Source organism: Cibotium barometz, chromosome 35 (assembly GCF_041138505.1).
Source record: "Cibotium barometz isolate CiBa-2024 chromosome 35, ASM4113850v1, whole genome shotgun sequence".
Classification (NCBI taxonomy): Eukaryota; Viridiplantae; Streptophyta; class Polypodiopsida; order Cyatheales; family Cibotiaceae; genus Cibotium; species Cibotium barometz.
This window is the reverse complement of record NC_141080.1, coordinates 31,391,333-31,413,496: the sequence shown is the minus strand read 5'-3', so window position 1 is coordinate 31,413,496 and position 22,164 is coordinate 31,391,333. Positions and strand designations below refer to the sequence as shown.

Here is a 22,164-nt window from a genome sequence, read left to right as displayed (position 1 = left end):
GCGCCAAGCCGTTTCTCACCTAGAGACTAAGGTACCTTGCAATTCCATTACACATAGGCTGACGCTCATCTAGAGATTAGTATGGGCGGGGGATGAGTCTGTAACCAACCATAAAGAAACCAAGCAATGGGTATGAGCTGGGTACCACGTGGCAGAGCGTTGTTGGGCAGGAGTATTGTGGGCACGGATGAGGGAGCATTGCTCACCACAACAAAGCAAGTCTACTTTTCCTCCACCAACAGCAAGCGATTCTTCTGAAGCGAGGCCACACGCTTGCTAGGCCTTCGTTGTTTATTGTAGTTTGATTGGGATGGCGGAGTCTGCTGTGTGCGTGCCAACTTCATGGTCTTCCTCAGGCCTTCTCTCTCTGCAGAGCCAAGCAGTGGTGGGGCTTGAGAATCCAAAGAGAAATGGATGCAGAAGAAGCAGACTTCTAATCAACTGTGCCACACAGTCTGCTCGGCTGGAGCCTGGTAGCTCCGGCGGCACCCGCTACATCGGAGGGAAAAGGGTGCGTAACTTTCAAATCGAATCTTTTGCAGTTTGAATTGGATTGCAAAACCCTTTTATGTCAACAATGTAGGCATTGCAATCAATCTCTCTCTCTCTCTCTCTCTCTCTCTCTCTCTCTCACGCACGCGCACGCACGCGCACGCACGCACGCACATACTCACTCACCGGTGGACTCATCTCACCTGACCATCTCATTTGCAGTTTTGTAACCTTCAATGGGTGCCCAGTCATGTGCCTGTAAGCATGCATGTAATAAGTAGAACTCTTTCTTGAGTAATTCTATTACAGGACACACCTTTAAAGGTGTACGACTGGCTTGTTTATCAGTTTGTGATGGTTTACCATTTCTCTGTACTTTTTAATTTGTGGGTTTATTAGCCATTTCTTGCTTGTTCAGCTTGTCCTGAGCTGGTGATGATCATTCTCTGTGTAGAATGTGGCTGGTTTCAGTTTTGGAGATGCTTGACCCAGAACAGGGCGTGTGCTTATTGCCAGGTAGTGTTGCTCTGGCCGAAATGCAACATCTGGGCAACATAACCTTGAATTCCTGAGCTCCTTAAGAAGTAGGCACTTTGCCTAAGCCATACCCCTTGTAGAGGAAATGTTGGGCTCGATATGAGCTTTTGTTGGTGCAGCGGCATGTTTGTTACTGTTTCCAGTCCGTGCGTTCAAGCTAATAATGCCTAGTTACAAGTGCTTCAAGAAGTAACCTTAAAACCAAAGGTTCAAGCTAATAATGCCTAGTTACAAGTGCTTCAAGATGTGGATACTGTAGAGGAAGCATCTAACTGGCTATTTGGCTTATCTATGGAAGGGTATGTACACCTTAAGATAATTGTTTTGTTGAATGTTTACATATTGGGGGGCTGTACCGCGGCACTCAGAATATGTGAAAGTCAGGGCTTGTGCGCAACAGGAAAGAGAGAGCATACGAGACGTCTAGCCTTGGTCCTGGAAAATAGGTGCTAGCTCCAGAAGTCTGTGCGGCTGCACCCAGAAAATGCTTAAACTGGGGCAGTTCAGATGCTCTAGAGAAGAGGGAAGCTCTGCCAGCTAGTCATCTATCTCTTTCGACTGGCCCAGCAAGCTAGTGGTAGCTGGCTTAGTTATACTGCAGCACCGAAGATGTGGTAGCTGGGGTTCTGGTCAGCAATATGAAGGAGAGAAGGTTAGCCTGCAAGCTGTCTAGCCCTCTTTTCTTGTTGGCCTGCTAGCTAGTGGTAGCTAGTTTTCTGAGAGTCTGTTCTTTATCTGGTTGAACCTTACTTTGGAACTCCTGTATAATTTGTAGCCTCATATCTTTTAATGTAAGGAACTGGTAAATGGGAATGGCAGCAGCAGGTTCCGGTGTTCTGGCAGATGGACGTCATCCCTAGATGTCCTGTGTCATCTGGGAGTGGTTCAATGTCAAGTGAGTGCTGGCGAGATGTAGCTGAAGACACAGGTTGTACACAATGTCACAGCCTTTTTTTCGCCAAGTCTCTCTCACCCCAGAAGGTTTTACACAAATGTTTTCTCTATTGGATTTGTACCCATGACTTCCCTTTTGAAGAGTAACGAGGTCGAACAGCAAGGCTATTGCTTTGAGGGCATCATCGGTTAGTCCGGCAAGTCAGCATGCAAAATGCTTAATTCCTCAAATGTTGATGTGGCAAGATTTGACAATTTGTTTTTTAATGTAAAGAGACATTATTGTATGGCAGCTGGCTTGGGTTTGTCTTCAAACAATATGTGACAATGCCGAGCAGGAGCTCATCTTGATTATAGATGGGCTTTGTTATCGGGGATGTGTTGGTGAGGACGCATCTTCCTATGAACATAAGTTCGGATGACATATCAAGATGCCTTTGCCATGGATAATGTTTTAGACTGTCAAGCTCTATACAGGGCTTGTTATGTATAGATTGTACTGGTATCTCATTCATGTCTTGGTCATTTTAAGGTTGTACCAGTGGTATTATTGACCTAGAATACTAGGCTTGACATCACACAAGCCTTTTTAATGGCAGTTTTGTTGTGCAGGTAAAGGTCTTACAAGTAGGAGGTAAGTCCGCAAATCTGCGCGACAAGGTGTCCGGTGAGCCTGCCGCCATAAAGCTGCTGTCAAGGGTTCAGCAACTTAGGCTTCTGTCGAAGGCGGAAAAGGCAGGGCTCCTTTCAGCAGCTGAAAAGGCTGGGTTCTCATTGTCTACTATTGAAAAGCTGGGCCTACTATCGAAGGCTGAAGATTTTGGTGTCTTGACTGCAGCAACTGACCCTAGCACCCCTGGATCTCTGTTGGTGCTTGCCTTAGTGTTACTACTAGCTGGTCCAGCTTTTGCTTATTTTGTTCCAGAAGATGCAACATGGCAGGTTGTTTTGCAGTTTGCAGTTGCTTTCGCGACTGTGCTTGGGGGATCAGCGGCTTTTGCTGCCTCAAACTTTGTGTCCACCTTGCAAAAGTCTGACTAATTGAAGCTGCCATTGTGTACTTTCAGACTTACTAAATTATCTTGTAAAATTGCTCTGCTACATTGTGACCTGCCCTCTTGCTAAGTGTCATTAGTATTGTTTGTGTCGTATGTGAAGTGATTCTCTCTGGAACTTTTGTATACACACGGATTCAACCTGGCAAATACCATTTTTTAAACCTCAATTTTTAAAGTGTTTTTTTCACTTTGGAGGTGTAGAAATCTACATCAAGTGCAACAGTGTTCAAATGAAAATTGTTTTAAGTAGGATTGGTACATTGAGTGATAGATGTCTAGTCGCCCATATCTTGGAATAATCTTTGCAAACAAGTTAGGAAATGTCGTCAACGGGGTCTAGCCACAGATGTAATCACCTCAGCCTCTCAATGTAGAGGTGGGTTGGAATCTCCTTCAGTGCCCTTTCCTGCAATGCAAAACTTGTAGGGCATTTAAGAGGGGGAAAAAAGCTAGGTTATAGTGATTGACAAGTATGCCAAGGGTATGTGGATTTGTCTGTCTTGTTAGAAGTGGACTTCCAATACCTAGTGCGTACCGGAAGGGAATAGCACATCCATTTTTTCTACATTCTATCGTGCAGAACCCACTGTATCCTACTTGTTCGAACCAGGGGGCAGTTTATGCCTAGTTCAAAGTTTCAAGCACACCTCGGGGTGAATTCAATATTGTGAATTTTCCCCGTACTGCCACCAATCTGTGGCACTAGTAGTTAGTAGTTGGACAGGCATAATCCATGAAAAGGTTTGCGATGTGCAACACTTGATGGCACCCAAATAGATAACCTTCAAGGTATCAAGAACCATTGAAACATTGGTATCAAACCCCTTACCCTTATTATACATTGTTGTGTAACCTCTAAGTTACCAGAACAATGAAAAAATTGGTATCAAACTCCTAGTCATTGCTAAAGATTGTTGTATATTGAAGGAGAGGTGTCTTTGAACTAGTGAGAGAAAAAGCTTTCTTTACGGTTTGGTGGGTAGTTCTTAGAGATGAACCACATGGCTCTTTCCCTCAGCTTACATTGCCAAATTATTGGGTATGGCCGAATGGTTGTTTATCTCAGCTTAGATAGCACAAGTTTGAAATTGTAACAGTTTATTCTTTTAATGTCCTCAAAATATACAAAGTGCAAGCTTTGGGTGGTTTTCTCATAGTTGCTCCATAGGCCAGTTTTGGACTTTCGTTGGATGACATGGTGCATGCAAACTTTGGGTTCACACATCATGTAAACCTCTATAGAGTGTGGACATGCAGGTGCAAGTATGCAACCTTACACCCTGTTGTTCTACATGCAGGTTTTCTTTAACTTCTTTGATGAATCTTGATTTTTTATTTCCTGCTGTAGCTGCCAGCTGTTGGTTTTTGCTTGGATGTTGTTGCAACTATGTTGGCCTGGTTGATTCAACAAAGGCCACTCCTATTTAGAGTTCAATTGTTTGTGGAGTTCATCACTTCTTTTGGTAGGTGACTATTTGAGCTATTCTCATAGGTAGCATGCCAAATTGCCCTTGACAAACTTGGATTCCACTCTATTTATGAATATACCATGCTATTACCATGTATGCAGAAATGGGAGTTGGTGCATGGGCAGAGATAGCACGCATGCTTGGAGATCACACATGTGGATCCTTGGGCTACAGTGGTTTTGGAGCTTATTTCTCAATTTCACACGTTTTCAACAAAGCTCTCTAAACCATGGGGAATATCCATTCTATTCAATTATAAAAGTAACACACTTTCCCTTTTTCTACGTTACATTTGTTGTAGGTGTTTCTTTATTAGACTGCTGAAGCATGTTCTTGAGGCAGACATGAAGAACAGATTGGGTACCAAATATCCACATGAGAGCATGATTGTTTAGGTTACTTTTAACTCTTCACAACCTCGAGGGACACTTCGACACCTCATTATTTGCATCACTCGGAAATCTACCTTAAGACTTCGGCATTCTTACATTTATCTCAACACATTAAGGTGCATGCTCCCCCTCATTCCACATGTATCCTATGTCACTTGTTTTTATACACTCCCCCTCAAGTGATGAACCCCTATCATCATATTTTTGGACACTCCCCCTCAAGTGATGAATCCCTATTATCGTACAGGTACTGAGCCTACAGTTGTTTTTAAACACTCCCCCCCATGAATCCCTATCATCATACAAGTATTGGGCCTACACTCTTAGTCATTTGCTAGAGTGGTCCACCTCAGTTTGCCTCTTGGGCTACAATGTTGACTATTGACACGAGACTTACACAAGGGTAGGAGTAGGGTTACAACATAAGGCGAGAGCCATGCCCTTTTTACGATCTACTCGCTCCTGGCGAGTCCAAAAGCCTAATCCCACTCTCCACTCATTTCACACACTACAACCCAAAAATGATTTTCTCACTGGTGTGCTGATGAAGGACAAAGGTTACATCAAGAATATTTGCAAAATAAATATTACGACGCTGGTTTATGAAGAATGAGTTGTGGAAGCCCATAAACACAACTAAGGCCCGTTACACATACCCCACCGCCCATGTATGGGCGGGGGAGATTGCCTGCCCATGAATTGTGGACGGTGGATACCCCCACCACATCAGCATGGGCAGGCAGGGGTATGACGATGTGTAATGGGCCTAACTCCCTCTAGACGTGACCAAACGAGAGGGAGAAAAGGGGCCAGCTACAGAGGGAGAAAAGGGGCCAGTTACACAGGGGCCGGGGACAGAGAGAAAGGAGGATTTTTGGATTTTTGGTACATTTTTCTTCACCAAGGGTAAAGCGGTACAGATGCCGATTCACTTCGAGCTCTTCGCCTTTATCTCTTTCCACAGCCACAGTCCGCCCTTATGCTTCTTCTCTGCTTTTAATAGCAGCTCCTGCGCTACTGCAGGTGCCGGGCTACTGTGTGTGCGCTTAAAAAGGCCACCTGCCATAGTCTGCCCTTACGAGAAGCTCCTCTGCTGCTGTGCTACTGTGTGCGCTGAAGCACATAAGTGGGGGCTTTAATAGCTCATAGCCGCACACTGCTACTATTGCGCTTGCAGAGCACTCGCACACAAAATTTCTACTGCAGTTAGATCCACTAAGGATCACAGTACATGGCTGCCTCAGAGTTGCTGTTTTATTGCAGGTTGTTGCAACTCCTGAATTACACTCAAAAGAGTGTCTACTCTCATTGTGATTGTTTAGATGATCCAAAAGATGCAATTTTACAAATCACTAGAAATGTCTGGATTTAGACTTGAAAATCACTAGAAATTGTACAAATGCCTGGATTTATAATTAAAATGTATAAATTTCAACCTGTAAAATTAAAGGCAACGTTGAGTTCGAACTAGGATTTCTAAATTTCGGTCGGAAAAATTACACTAGAAACCGGGTTATGTGAGCACTGCTTCAAATGCAGTACATTTTTTTAGCATTCTTGTTATCTATGTTATATTATGTATCAGATGACTCCTCACTCATCCTACTAGAGATGTATATTATGTATCGGATGGTTTCATATTGTGTGGCCAACTTCTGACCCTATCAGATATGGTCGACTTCTTTGGAATTTGAATAAGTACAGGTGTGTTTATTTACTTAGATCTACAATGGTGCAAAGTGCACCAATACAACTTGATTTGTATTGTAGCTCCAATTAGAGAGATAATGCTCTATCAGCAGCTATTGTATTGTGGGAAGATGGACTGCAAATATCCTTTCCACTACTTTGCAAATATTGGTATTAGTCTTTTTAAGATGGATGTTATAAGTGTTGTTGTATGGATAGTTTGAGACCAAAATTTTCCCTAGAACACATGGTGTAACTATCCCATGCAGAGTCCAATTCATATGTTTTTTGTAAACATGAAGTACGAAAATGGATATGCATCAAAGTAATCAAGTTTCTCCTTTGGATCAATTGGCTAGAAGATCTCAATTACATGAGTCTTTGTCTACCAAACACAATTCGTGCCACATGTGGGTTTGATCTTTGGCTTGGCATCTAACCCATTGGGTGTGCCAAGTGTCAACCTAACGATGCACATTCGGTGTGCTAGTTTGTCCGTCGTATCTTCACTCTGTTCTCACACTGGAATGCTCCTTTGCCAATGGGGTGAAGGAAGAGCTCTCTTTGGTTAGATGGAAACAAAAAGAGATATCCTTCATGATGATTCTCTCACAAAAGGCGGGGAACGAAGAAGAAGCTAATAGCAGAGTAAAACCAATAAACAAATCTATCTAGCAAGCATCCATCAAGCATGCAAGAGATTCAGTAGCATACATGCAAGTAAGTATAGAGAAGAGAAGAGCTCATAAGTATTCTCTTGCAGGGGAATGATTATCCATTGTTTAATATAAACAATGAGATATATAAAAGTGACTAGTTTTTACACTGGGCCGACCAAACTTAAAAATGATCCGATCTCTATTACGAGCCTTAAACAAGTATGTCCTTGAAGTTCTTGAAATTTTCCTATTTGACAACAAGCTTGAGGTAAGGCCCATTTATATGTTCCAGTGTCGTCTTGTAAAAGATAACTACCAGTGAGCGTTGATTCCTGAAGTGCTTGGGGGACTTGAAAAGTCATGGGTCGGGTCCGGTGGAATGAGATGCTCCATTAGATCTATGGCATCCGTGAGTGTTTCATGAAGGTGGGTATGGGATGGTCCCAAGGGAGAAAGGCCAACTCAAGTGGATGTGGTAGAGGTTGGGATGATGTGGTAGTGGGGTGACACATTTGGGGAGGATGGGGGAGCCTGCTCATGGGTCACTTGATGACTCTTTTGATGTGCATCTTTGGTTTGGGCTCTATGCACCTCACCCGGATGTTGATCTGGTACAAAGAAGTCTTGTGGCTCATGGCATATCACTTGCATAGCTAAGAGGAGGATCCTCTTGAGTGGATTGGGGAATGGGGATTGTGGTTGCGAGGGAAGTTGCGGTTTGTGGTCTGGTGCCAAAATAGTGTGAGGGAGATTTAAGGTTGCTCCATGGTTAACCTTGGGGAAGAAACGGATGGGTTGTGAGATGTCTCCCATTTGTGCCTCTTTGTCAGGGGAGGTGGGGCTTAGAGTTGTCAAGATAACATGCTACATCATAATCCGGGAACGGGCTAGCTGAGGCATAAGGGGTGGAAGCTCTTTGCTAACGGCATGAAAAAGGATCTTTGTGAGCATATGGACACAATGTACCTTTTCCCCCACCGGGTTCTTGCATGAGCTTTGGAGTTCAGCAGTAAAGCCTTTAGCTTGGCTAGGACGGCAAGGGACACCATGTTGTATTGATCCCAAGCCTCTTGAGTGAGAAAATTGAGCACATGGGCCACTGTCATCCATTCAAGGACTTTGATGTCCTCGAATGGGTGACATTTAGTCCATTAGGATTGAGACCACCTTTGGTGTTCAGGGATCGAACCTAGGCCATGGCTCCTTTCCCATTATGGAATTTGGATGTGGTGGCTAGTGTAGGGCTCTTCTTACAAAATCCTCGACGGTGAGAGGGATCCGGTGAGAGGCGGTGAGAGGGATCCGGTGATATGATTGATCCAGCTATGGCTCCCTTCCCATTGTGGAATTTGGATGTAAGGGTTGGGAGGTGTAGGTCTCTTCTTATGAGATCTTTGATGGGTTGAATTGTCCCTATTGTGGTAGCACTCAATGTAGTGTGGGTTAAGAGGGAGATGCGAGCCCCATGGTGATTGGTTATGGAAGGTTGTGAGGTAGATTTGTCGAGATAAGAGAATACTTTGGGTGAGTGGAGATCTGCATTACATTCGTCAATAGACGGGTAGGCAACAATAAAGATCTTTTCAAGGGGGGGTTTGACTTGGGCCGCGAATGGACAATGTGAAGCCCATGGTTTTGTCCTCACGTGCTTCATTGGCAGGTTGGGCATGCATAGCGGGGTGCTACTAGTGCTCTCCATTCCTAATTAGACTTTCTTGATTAGACTTCAAGGGTAGAGTTAGACGTAGGGCCTTGGTTCTCCACACCCATTTAGATTTGTCATTCAAGGCCCTTGGTTCTCCACACCCATTTAGATTTGTCGTTCAAGGGTGCCTTTGTGAGAGTCTAGGACACATGTTTCTTGTATTTGGGCACTCATATGTGGCGGTTCCCTTCATAGAATCTTAGTGGGGGTTCCTTTCGTAGAGAATTCTTGTGCTTTTAGCAATTTTGTCAAGATGCAATGAAGCATTAAGCGAGCAATGGGGTGGCACTGAGTATTGAGGTTATCACTTGGAGGTTTTTGGCTTTAGAGGGTGTGTAAATGGTGAGGTTTTTGGAACCCACACAAACATGTTCCCTTTGTAAAATGGATTCCACACAAACACTTTCCCTTTGTAGAAGCCTTGGGCTTCTAGCAACTCAATGGGGCTCGGTGTTTTGGGTAGAACCTTGGTGCATGGGGCTTTTGCTTGTGGTTGGGCTTTTGGCTTTTTCCTTAGGCGTCAATCTACCTTAGCTAAGGTACTCTTGGGTAGCCACTCCTTCTTAGTGTCCTTTGTCAATCTGCCCCTTAGCTAAGGTGCTCTTGGGTAGCAACTCTTTCTTAGTGTCCTCTGTCAATCTGCCCCTTAGCTAAGGTACTCTTGGGGAGCAACTCCTTGTTAGTGTCCTCCCCTAGAGTATGTTGAAGTAGATGTGGTCTTCATCTATGTTGGCAAGGTTTTGGTGGGTGGCAGATGCATCGAGATGAGGGGAGTATTGTGCGTTAGAGCTTACTTAAAATGATGGTGTATGGTTGGACGACAAGGCTTGGGATGTTGATACCTTTGGGGTAACCTCATTTCACCAAAGATACGGTAACCATTATGTAGGGAAGCTTGAGTGTCACTGTCCTTTGCCATCTCTGACAATGCAATATGTGGTGGCCACGATTCATCCCCTTCCGAGGATAATTCTCTTTCTCATTGTACTTGGTCGGGTCACATAAAACTTGCTAACACAAGTTTAGATCCAATAAGAAACTCCTCTTGAAAATAATCGATGGTCATGGATTGAAATTTATTTACCACGGTAATGGTTGATACAAAGGTGTGAGGGTCGGGTGGCCTAATGAGGTTCACATCTCCCAAGATAAAACATGCTAGCCCCGATGTCCACCGAGGGTGGCCATGCCTCTAGGTGGTCTTCTTGGGGGAATTCCATCTCAAGGCGAGCGAGTTCCATAGGTGTTTCTATTTGGGCCGCATCATGGAGATCGGTTGCATGTACATAAATTTATACGCTTGGGGGTCTATGGCCTCTTTGGGTCTTCTTTCATCAGGTGACCTCGAGGCATGCCCTCCATTTTTCATTGTCGGTCGCATGTGTCTCCTCTTTTTTCTTGTGGATTTGGGAGAGGATGACCATACTCCGAGCGACTGAAACCGAGTAGCAAACATTGCCGAGCGAGTGCAAAAAATTCAGTAAGGTGTTTGCGCTCCCGCTTTTGAAAGTCCTCACAAGTGCAACAAGGGAGCTCATAAATCATGACCAAATAGCTTACACCCTTGGTGTGCGATCCCTCTGTGTGTGGATAAAAAATACGTGTGATTCATTGCATAAGATGATCGCTTCCTTGTAACATACCCATCTTCATTAATAAAGAAATATCCTTGTAATAGATGAATTTATGAGTTTTTATGGTATAAAAATCAATAATTTTATTAAATGCATCATTTTTACTCAGAATTTTTAAATTTCGAGCCCAAATTTGGAATCTGCGTGTGATTTTACCCTAATATAGGACTTTACAGCATCTAAAACGGACACTGGATCAAGCTTATACGTGAATTTTGGTTATTTTTAGTTAAAAAATGACGATCTTTAAACCTTAATAAATGCGCGACCAGGCGTCCGATTGACGAACGGTCTGCACCCAAATGACCAGGGAAACATCCTAGATAAAAACATTTTTCCCACCCTCGGGCGGTTCGGCATGCAAATCGAGGTCGGCGTCTTAAATTTGGGGACCCCGTCCTAAAAAAGGACCATACACACTCACCAGGGTGCCCGTACAATGGTTGCATAGGAACCAAAGGTTGGCCACCCACTGTGTGGTCCACACGCACCGCTACATGGACACCCATGCTGCCTCTGACCAAATAAGGTACATGCGTATCACTCCTTTCCTTGTTAACCACTATACCTTTCTCCTAGGCCCATGCAGGCCACTGATCCACATCCTTTGACGGTACACCGTCCTTTTGATCGTACTTTGCACAACGCCCACACCCGTACCCCACAGCTATATAAACCCCCGGGGTGCTCCATGGCCAGTACACATTCCTATATAGCCTATACTCTGCATAAGGTCGTGTCGCCGTCTGTACCACCCTTCTGTCCCTGCATAGTGTACTTGCTGCAGTACAGTCGTCCCTTACTGCCGCCCCTCTCAACACCCCCTCATCTGCCACTTTTCAGATAAGCCAACTTTTAGCAAGCCCACCCTTGTTAGAAGGCAGTGTCCTTAACTCTTCTCCCCTCCCCCCCCCGCGGTGTGAAGAGACTTACAGCAGCACCCCTCTTTCCTCAGCAAAACGTTTTTGCTTTCTCCTTAAGGACATCTCATAATCCCCCCCCTCCCCCATTTGCGTAGACTTTAGCAAGAGGTTTTCTACCTTAGGAGGGTTCATGTGCTATGGGTTTTTGCGCGCATAGTGAGCAAACGATCTCGGAATCGAGATCTGACTGAAGCATTACGACTGCAACAACGAGCACTACAAGGCGACATCCAAGATGGCCCCATCTCGGAAACACCAAAATATTACCCTCGGGAGGAGCACACAACAATGAGATTGGAGAAGATGCTCCTAATGCGGCTCCAACCCTCCCGTTACAAGCTCCTCAAGGAAATGGTGGCCAGGTTAGCTTGGTTATCTTTTAAAAAAGAAATTTTCTTTAATATTAATGTCAATAAATGAAGAAAGAAGATGTGTATCTTTTCTTTTGAAAAAAATTGTATGAAGCTACGATTTGAAGTGATGCTATATTCAATGATTTGTATTGAAATTGTTATCTTTAAGCGAAAGAGTGCAAGTTTTTCCTGGCTTCGACGCTAACTCCATTCCGTGCTTGTGTAGCCAGGCGGCGTCGTTAGCAAAGCCTGGGATTGGCCCAAGGTATCCCTCATACCATTGGGAGAATAAGGTTCGCCGATTGAGGCGAGAGATTGTGATGCTGTCTAATTCTGAGGGCCCAAGCTAGTGCGGTGAATAAGCCCACCCTAGTGCGTAAACATCCCTTTGAGGGGCGAGAGGATCGAGCGACGGAGCCTGAGAGGGCGATAGGCCGGTTTGAGTCCGACGACGAGGTGTATGGTCCCGTAGGGTTTTGCCCAGCATGTAGAGGCTGGAAGGCCGAATTCTAGATCATCGGTAGTATAAAGGAAAAGAATAAGAGAGCCGGTTTGGCTTGTATGGAATTGATTCATGTATAAACTTTTTTTTTAATATAAATCTTGTCTTTGGCATTATTGTACTGTGGCAAAAGGTTGTTTTAACAAACCTTGTGAAAAGAGCCTTAATTAAGAAACATGTTTATTTATGTCAAACAGTGTGGTAGGATTAATTAGAAAACAAAATTGACGCGTAAGTAGGGTGGAAAGTGGGAGGATGGAATGCCATGAACGGCACTATCCTACGGACAGGTGGACCTGATTAGTCAGGTAGCTTTCCAACAGATTAAGTGAAAGCCCTACGCTAGATAAATAGGTTCTCGGGCAATTCTATTCTAGAAGACTAGGCCAAGGGCTGTGCCTTGCATGGATGAGGAAAAAAGCGTTCTCTAGGAATCAAGACTAGTAGTTGCCCAAATTATGATCAATTACCCTATGGGTGATTTGATTTTTAGAAGATCATGGCCTCCCTTGCGGGATAGGACTAGGTCTTACCTATGAATCGTATCCTTGAATCTCTGCATGGTCAAGGTGTCGACGAGTAGGAAATTTTCTCCAAGTTGAGACTTAGTGGACTATCTTAAGTGTTTCCCCTATTTTGGAAGGGGGGAACCTTACATTCTTGAACCATGACCTAAGAAGGAACAAAAAACAATGAATCTTAATTGAGATAGTCATTTGGGTTGAAAAAATTAATCTAGCAAGGTTGCAATTGTGAGGATGCGATTAAGAAAATAGCAAGCCCATAAGTATGATTAAATAATGATGACTGTATTAAACCTACAATGCCTCGATTTATATGTGATCCTTGTAGCACTTCAACTAATGTTTCCGCGTGGTTGACAAGGTTAATTGTAAGACAAGATCGTTGAACTATTAATTAGGTGACTTGTTTTTCATTAACGAGATCTTCTTCAAGCCTGTAATTTTACTATTTCTATTGGTTTCAATTATTGAGGCATGTCCCAGTAGAACCACGACTCAAGAGCAATCAAGCCAAATTGCAGAGCTTCCAAGAATGGGCGTTCGAACCATGAGAACATACTTGCATTTTTAAAAAGAAAATATCCTCTCCCCCCGATAGAGACAGTGAGCCTTGCCCGCACGACCCTGTGAATAGGATATTATTGTCTTATAAAAAAAGCTTGGAACGAGGCCATGCCGTGACCTTAAAATTGAATTTAAGCTAACATTAGACGAACAAGCTTAGAAACACATAGGATATTGTCTTTAAAGAAACTAGTGGGCAACCCTTTTGCTTAGCACATCTTCAAAATTTGCCCAAACCTCCTCCTCTCCTTCCCGAACTTCCAAATTCTTGCGACATGGCAGCTTTGTGAAACTCTTCTTTAAGATAATATAGAGAAGCGCTGTGCAGGCGCGTTCCGAGCTTTTTTTGAGAGACAATGGTCATCCAATATCCAACGGACATCGTCTTCCGGAGGTATGTATATGCATTTTTTGAATTTCCAACATGAACACAATTCAGTGCACAACCTACAAGGGCTCTTGTTAACTAGTGGCTGAGCTCTCTTCTTCTTCTTCTTCTGTGTGAACTTGCTAAAGCTAGTCTCTCTCTCTCTCTCTCTCTCTCTCTCTCTCTCTCTCTCTCTCTCTCTCTCTCTCTCTCTCTCTCTCTCTCTCTCATGAAACCTTAATAGCAAAAATAAAATTGAAATCCTAATCAAGCTATCTAGAAGAATACAGGAAAATCTTCACATAGCGTGTAATGCGCGTGAGGCTCAACCAGGCTTTGAGTACACCTTTTTTTAGGATGCAACAAGCGAGGAGGTCTTATCTTTTTGCGATTGTATTGACGGGATTCACTCATTATTTATTTTGATTGTTCCCACTCGCTCGTTGTTTGGTATACCTCGATTTGGGAGAGCATGTCCTAGGTAAGAGGTCCATAGTAACGCTTCAACTTGCTACCATTGAGGTTTCCTTACTATGTCTCTATCTTTACTATGCTAATCCCACAGCTACTGGAGATCGGGGTTGAAAGCCATACATAAGCATGAAAGGACTAAAGCCTGTAGTGTGTTCTTAACACTATACATTAGCACAATGTCTCCTACCTCTATACAATTGTTCAAGGTAGCTGACCCTCTCCATGAGAGGTTTTCCCTTAAGGTTATGTGTGTCTGCAATTTGGAGGCTTAGAACCAAGTATTCCATTGGCATGAGTGCATCAAGCCCAAATGCAAGTTAAAAGGGTGTGCTATTAATAGCCACCTTATATGCCATATGATAGGCCCATAGAGTAGAGTGCAACTTGTGCTCCCAATCACTCTTCGATGTTTCTATTGTCTTAGTGAGAATGTGCACAATGCCTTATTTGTGCTTTCCACTTGCTGTTGTACGCTTATGGGTATTAAGGTGTCAACACTTTATGCTCCACAAGGAGCTCTTTGAGCAAGAACTCCACCACTTTCATTTATAAAATGTGTGCCGTAATTGCTCACTATTTCTTGTGGGCAACTAAAACGAGTAATCACATTCTTGTAGAGGACATTAGGACCTCAATGGAAGGCTTCTTTGGCCCTTTTATTTGGCAGTTTAAGGAGTCAAACCTTTTCTCTTAAGAAGAAACATTTTCTAATTAGAAGCTTCAAAACGGCTACTTTATTCGAATTTGAATTTTGGAGGAAAAATGGAATTTAAAATCTAGCGGATAAAACCATATCATGTAACATATCTATGGAAAGCTCTTGATGCGTAGATCACGGATCTATAATCTTCGCTCAAATCGGAGCTTGTATGTAGAAGTTATGGAGGTCCGAAAATTATAAAATTGCCTCCCCCCTGTTTGGGAGAAAAAGTGCACCCTTTGACCACTCTTACACCTCTCTTACAAACCCAACATTTCAGTCCACATGGCAACCCCCCATTTGGCTATTCCTTAATCACCTTGATTAGGCTTGGGCAAATTAAAGGGCCCAAGAAGACCCCATTCACTTCCTAATGAACTTAGCAATAGCTCTCGTGTTATATTTTTATGTAGCTTTGGCCTTGGCAGCCCACTTTGTAAAATAATATGTGGGCGACTATGATAAACGCCCATGGGCTCCCTTTGACTGGGTTAATGGGACCCATGAATTTAAAACCCTATTTTTTGTTGTTTCAAAATTATAGGGGTTAGGGGAATTTAGTCCTCCTCTTAGACTATGGCAAACCTTTGGAATTGATTGTAGCATTTAATGAACTCAATTGTATTTCCAAAGAGTGTAGGCCACCAAATTCCAGCTTAGAGGACCTTGTGGGTAGTCGAATGGGCTTGGTCATGAATGGCAACAAAAGTCATCACAAAGTCATCTTCATGAATGCATTTCCTTATGATACCACCAAAGAGTGTAGGCCACCAAATTCCACCTTAGAGGACCTTGTGGGTGGTCGAATGGGCTTGGTCATGAATGGCAACAAAAGTCATCACAAAGTCATCTTCATGAATGCATTTCCTTATGATACCACTTGACCACCTTTGTCGTAAAGCATCCTCGCTATCAATTGATAGAGGGCCGCCTTCCTAATGAAGCATTTGGCTCTATCCTTCTTGATGGTATGGTGAATGGGAAATCCATTGGCTACCCTATGGAGTGGTTATTACCATACCCCCTTTCTAATGGTGATCACGTCCTCACATCACCTAAGTTAGTGGTGGTGAAGTTGCTGCCACGATGGAAGGTGTGGTGGATGGTCTAGGATATGCCATGAAGTTGGCAGGTCAATGTTGACTAGTATAATCTAGGCATGATCTACAATCGGATGTAGGGAAAATTTAGTTAGCCTTGATGTGGTAGGCAGCTTGTCGAGGTAGCATGGAAAGTGATAGGTGATTGAGAGGTTATTCTTACTAGGCCTCCATTGATTGTGGATGTGCTGTGGTTGGTAGAAGTGATCCACACCCTATGATTAGTGGAATGAGCACAAAGACCATCATGGAATGATTTGCATAGGTATATGGTTGTTTGAATCTTCATGGAGCAACATGAGAGTATGGGATGAGGCATAAGTGTGCGACATGATTTGCATAGGTATATGATTTGAATCTTCATGGAGCAACATGAGAGTATGGGATGAGACATAATGTGCGACATGAGAGTATAGGCTGAGGCATAATGTGGAATGAGCACAAAGACCATCATGGAATGATTTGCATAGGTATATGGTTGTTTGAATCTTCATGGAGCAACATGAGAGTATGGGCTGAGGCATAATGTGCGATGTTGAGAGGGCAAGGCAAGGCTTTGTGGTGAAATAGTTAGCCAGGGCGAGGTGGTGTTGGTGTTGAAGTGGAGTCGAAGCATAGGTTATATGCATTGAATGTCTTTGGAGGTACCTAAGGGTTCTCCAGGTGATGGGTCATATCTTGGGCCAATCTTGCGCTCCTATGGTGGTCCCCCCATCTAGAGATGTACTTCGCGGGTTAGCTCATTGTTGACAAGGTTAGGTGCATGTATTTGTGTGTGCTATGAGATGTGAGAAGTTAAAACATTACGATGCCCGTAGTGAAAAATTTGTATAGGTAACGTGCATGGGTAATGGGAAAAAGGTGTGCCTATGTATATCCACTTCTCCAACTCAATTTCTTTATTCAACTCTCTTTGTTGCTTTCTTTGACATTTACTTAACATCCCTTTTCTTGGGGAGTCATGATTATTACATCTTTTAAGGTTGGAAATGGAGCTAGGTGGCCTCAATGGATTGCACATTGTGAACATTTGGGATAGAGGCAGTGTGGATTAAATGGGTGCCAGGGGATGGGTCATACCATGAGCCAGGCTTACAAACCGCCGATGGTCCCCCCATCCTAGAATGTACCTAGAGGGTTATCGATGATGAAGTTGAATGCAAGTGTGTGAAAGAACAGTGCGTATGTGTCTATTGTTGAAATATACAAGTGAATGGGTGTGTGCGGGAACAAGCCCTTAGCAAGAGGCTATAAAAGAGAATCTATAAATGAGTGAGAAGCAGTGAAAAGGTGAGAGGTATCTACTGGGAGAGAATAAAGGATAGCATGAGAAGATTTAGGATGTGTGGAGATATTCTAGGAAAAGTGAAGTGGTGGAGAGAATCAAGCAAAAGAGGTGGAGTGAATCAAGGAGAGGTCAGAAGGATTAGATGCTTGGCATCTTGTGGAAGTAAACTCTATAAATTGAGGCATTGGCCTAATGAGAATTTGCTGGTTTTTGAGTATCCATGCCTACATTAAGCTATCAGTTGATTGCTCACTAATCTTGTCTTAATCATTATCTAATCTCTTTGTTAACGATGTTGATTCTGCAAAGCTCATGTATATAACATGAAAATCTTGTATATATATATATATTTAGGTGGCGTGCATGAGCATTGGGTAGGTGGGCCTATGTAGAAGCATCATCCTATGAAAATTCTAACATACTGCATTCTTTGACACTTTTCCTTCTACTTTCTTTGACTCTTACACATGGTTTAAGATAAGGAATTGGTTGTTGATGTGTAACGAGGTTGGTTGAACTAAGGTGGTTGTGAATGAGGTTAGTTTGTCCATGAGAATGGACCCAATGGTGTAGTGACTACACGTGAGGTTGTTTTTGCAACGTCTTCCTATACTGCTCTGCCAATGCCTGCTTTATAAACATAGCTCAGACTGTATAATCTTTTCTTGGTGTATGCTATGTGAATGTGAATTCATACAATAACAACACCCACCTAGCTACCTTTCCTACTAAATTTGGCTTGTTCACTAGAGGTATTGTGACATGAAAAATTGATATCTTTCATTTTCAATTTTGTGCATATTTTGATGGTTTCTCAATTGTAATAAGGTGGAAGTTTGTCCAAGAAGATTGCGGCACCCACAATGGAATAACGGCATGGTGATACGGTGGCTTGGTGGCTACCTTGATAACAGCATTCTATCTTCAAATATAATGGTTTTACTTGATTTAGGGTGCACACATTGTAAATGCCACAAGTATGCTTGATAAATACTTTGGTATGGTAGATAGGCTAGTGATGTGGAAAATAAAAGTGGGCCTTCATGCTCACATGGATTTTAATTGTATTATTAATATAGTATTCACCATAAGGCTACAAGTTGGGGAGTGTGGAAGGCATGTGGAGGAGTGTGTGTAGGTGCATAATCGGGAAAGATTCTTCTAGAATGCCTACATGGAAGAGGAGAATTCCGCCATGTGTAAGTGGGATCTCCACCTACATGCCACTTAGACTTGGCTATTATCTCATCTCACTTTCAAAGTCAAAAAGTCTTCAACTTAATAATCAATAGACTTAGCCTAAGATGACAATTGATGGTGACATCTACCCTTATGTCACTGAAGGGTTGAAGATTTTTATGTTGTAATTTGTAACAATGGAAGAGAGGGTGATTCTCCACCTATAAAAGGAGCCCTCCTCTCCCTTTCAAATCAAGGAATGAGCCTCCTCAATTGAGCATTTTGTGTCATTGCCATTCTCTTATCTTCAAACCCTTATTCAAACACTCTCTTTACATGTGAATGTCTCATTTAGCATTAGCTCGCTCCTCATGCTCAGCCTAATTTTGGACCTCTTTGATGATTCATGATAAGTGGGATAAGGAGTTATTATCTTGGCGGGCCTGTGACTTCTCAAGGTAGCCCTTGCCTTATTGCCGCCCTCCTTTGGAGGTACCAATGGTTTTAGCAGTAATGAGCATGTGGAAGGACTTTGGGGACCATAGGTAAATCTTTACGATTGTCCGCTGAGCAATGTTAACCCTTACCCTCTAGCTTGAATCATGAAGGAGATGAGAGTCAAGAGGCTATGTGAAAATGGAGGTTTCATGCAAAGAGAGGGAAGTGCAGTTTTTGTGGTCTAATACCCAAATTTCAACCGGTAATTACTATCACTCCTCGGGTATTGGTTTCTAAAATTGATCATATAGCTAGGAAGCTCTTCATATTCTCTTTCCACTCATAACTAATTTCTTAATCCTTTACTTCATTGATGATTAGATTTTCTCCCAAAGTTGCTAACTTTTAGGCGAATTTTGGCAGTTTTATAGTCTTGTAGTAAAATGCTCATAACTTTTCGCTCGGTTGCCCGTTTTTGAAAGTTTTTATATAGGCGTGAAGCTCTCTTCAAGCTCTACGCACATTTGTAATCCTCTTTTGTACAATCTATATGGATTTAAAACTGTAATTCTCTGTGCATCTCTATTTTTATAGACTTTTTGGCCATTATTTCTTCTTAATAAATGATTAACTCTTCCTAATCTCTTATCAAAAGGCAAATCTCATGTGTCTTATCCTCTTGTAAGTGATTGCTATATTCTTTTCCTTGAATATGTTCCGTCCAAATTGCCCAATTCGAACGGATGAACCTTACCAACATTCCCCGTATGTTTCCGTTCACATAATTCTGAATCGAAAGATTTTCTTCCAACAAAGAATTGCCCTCTTGTTTGGAGCTGCAAGACTGGCAAAAATTCTTGCTTCTCCGAATCCTTTCATCTTTTATTCCATGAATTATGATCTCACCTTTGATGTGTATATCTTTATCTTAATCTAGGGAGAGAAAGGGAGGTGAGGAGACTGTGAGGTTTCATACAAGTGTGTTTTGATTCTAAGAAGTGACCGAAGTCAAAACCCCAACTTTGTGTCACATCTTTTTGGTGGAGATGATGGGTAGGTTTTACTTAGAATGATTCTATGTTAACCTCAAGGTCTCGCATGATTAAAGGAAAGTTATTTTGAAATAAGTAAATTTTCCTTGTTGCTACTCATCTTTTGGTGCAAGATGTTCAACATTCCGGTGTTCCAAGGATCGAAAGGAGAAGACCCGAGGAGTTATCTCCGAGAGTTTAACCGAGCATGCCACTTGATGGGTTGGTCTATGAAGGAGAGGGCAAAAATACTTCCAGATTTCTTAGAGGGTGTGGTCTTAACTTGGCATGAGGCTTTGCCAGAGGAGTCCAAGAATGATTGGGAAAGGTTGACCAAATCAATGAAGGAGAGATTGGGACAGTGGAGCCACCAAATGCTTTACTATTGCAATTGGATCAGATTTTCCAAAAGGAAGGAAAGTCAGTTTCTGCCTTTTCAGTGAGGTATGAAGCCTTGTTCATCAAATATCAACAAGCTGCTTTACATGTTGTTGCTTCTTCTTCTTCTTCACCTTCTATGGGAGATTCAAAGAGTTCTTTAGCAATGGAGTGCCTTAAGATGAGCAAGTTTATCAGGGCTTTGGATCCCCGCTTGCATGGAAAAGTTCTTAGCAAAGATCCCACTAATTTTAAAGAGGCTCTTCGTATTGCTTTGAAGAAGGAGGCCACTCTTCATATTGAGTCCACATTTTAATCTTCTCCGAGTGTGCCGACCCCACCATGAGTAGAGATAGCCTCAACATCTCAGGTGCAAGCTCCATCCTTGGATCATAACATTGCACAACTTATGGCAGAATTTGCTGATTTGAAGTTACACTTAGTCAATGCAAGGCCACCTAGGGTTCCACGAGTTGAGGGTAAACCTAGGGATAGAAGTAGTGTCACATGCTATGAATGTCAAGAGAAGGGGCACTATCGCACTGAGTGTGAGGAAAAGAGAGGATAAAAGTTTAGCACTTTTAGAGGAAACATGCTTAGAAGAAGAAGAGGAAACATTGATGCCATTAATGGCAAAAAGGGGTCGTAAAACTAGGAGTCAAGAAGAAGAAGAACAAGAAGATAAATATGAAGAAGAGGAGAAAAATAAGAAGAAGAAGAAGTCATCTAGGAGAAAAATTGGATAATCTGACTTTCCTCTTGGACAAAGATCTCTTAGTTATGACCTCTTAATAGACTTAGGGAGAAAACAACACAAATCACATTTGGGCAACTTTTGGCACTCTCTCCAAAGCTCAGAAAGGAATGGGGTAAGCTGGCTAGCACAAGGGAATCTAAGAAAAAGAAGAAGAGGGATAATGGGACTCCTATGGCTCAAAAGGATGATATTGATGTAGGAGATGATGTGCGTGTGATTGATGTTATCATTGAGGGGCAAACAATTTCTAATGCATACATTGATGGAGGTGCGTCAATCAATGTCATGAGTGAAATATAAATGAAAGATGCCGATTTAAAGTTGTCTTCTACTAACTCTCCCTATCGCATATAGTAGGGTGAAAACCTTAGGAATTGTCAGGAATTTTGGAGTGGATGTATGTGGTATTTCTGTGCCTACAACTTTCGAGGTCATTCCTACAAAGCCTGATGCTAGGGCTTACCCATTGATATTGGGTAGGCCATGGCTTTGCCAAGTGAAGGCAATTCAAAAGTAGGAGACAGGTGATCTTATTCTACAAGGTGAGAATAAGAAGGTCCACTACAACATCAAGAGTCATCGCACGAAAGTGGTAAGAGGTGAACCTTCAACTTCCAAAAGTTCGGAGTCAGAGTCATCCGATGAAGAGGAGACAAGTGGTAGCTCCGAGGATTCCATCTCAGAAGGGGAGGTGTAGGGAGTTGCATTTGGTCTTTCCCTGGGAAGGGATTGAGGGGACGCTGAAGACAATGGAGCCTTGGAAGGGGAAGCTTCTTCAACCATGTGCAAGAAAGGAGATGTGGACCTCACTAGTCTTCACCAACAGAATGAACTTCTAGTCCATAGTAGCAGGTACTGAAAGGGAGAATTACTTAAAAATGTTGGATGGATTTCCTAACCTTTTTACAAACAGCTACTCACAAGTACGCCAAGTTACCCTAGTAGAGCACAAGATTGATCTCAAGCCCCAAAGTAAGCCAGTGGTACAGCGGCGACAGCTAAGGCGTTTAGGAGTAGTGCAAGCGGAGGTGCTTAAGAAGGAGGTAACTAATTTGCT

At 42.8% G+C, this 22,164-nt stretch overlaps 1 protein-coding gene across 1 annotated transcript; it reads left to right on the top strand.

Annotated features, from left to right (window-relative positions):
- Positions 1 to 214: 214 nt before the first annotated feature.
- On the top strand, positions 215 to 3,189 carry LOC147618324 (uncharacterized). The gene is made up of 2 exons (XM_086774791.1): positions 215 to 511; positions 2,536 to 3,189. The coding sequence occupies exons 1-2, from the start codon at positions 311 to 313 to the stop codon at positions 2,962 to 2,964; spliced, it is 630 nt and encodes a 209-aa protein (XP_086630917.1). The 5' UTR covers positions 215 to 310; the 3' UTR covers positions 2,965 to 3,189.
- The last annotated feature ends 18,975 nt before the right edge of the window (positions 3,190 to 22,164 follow it).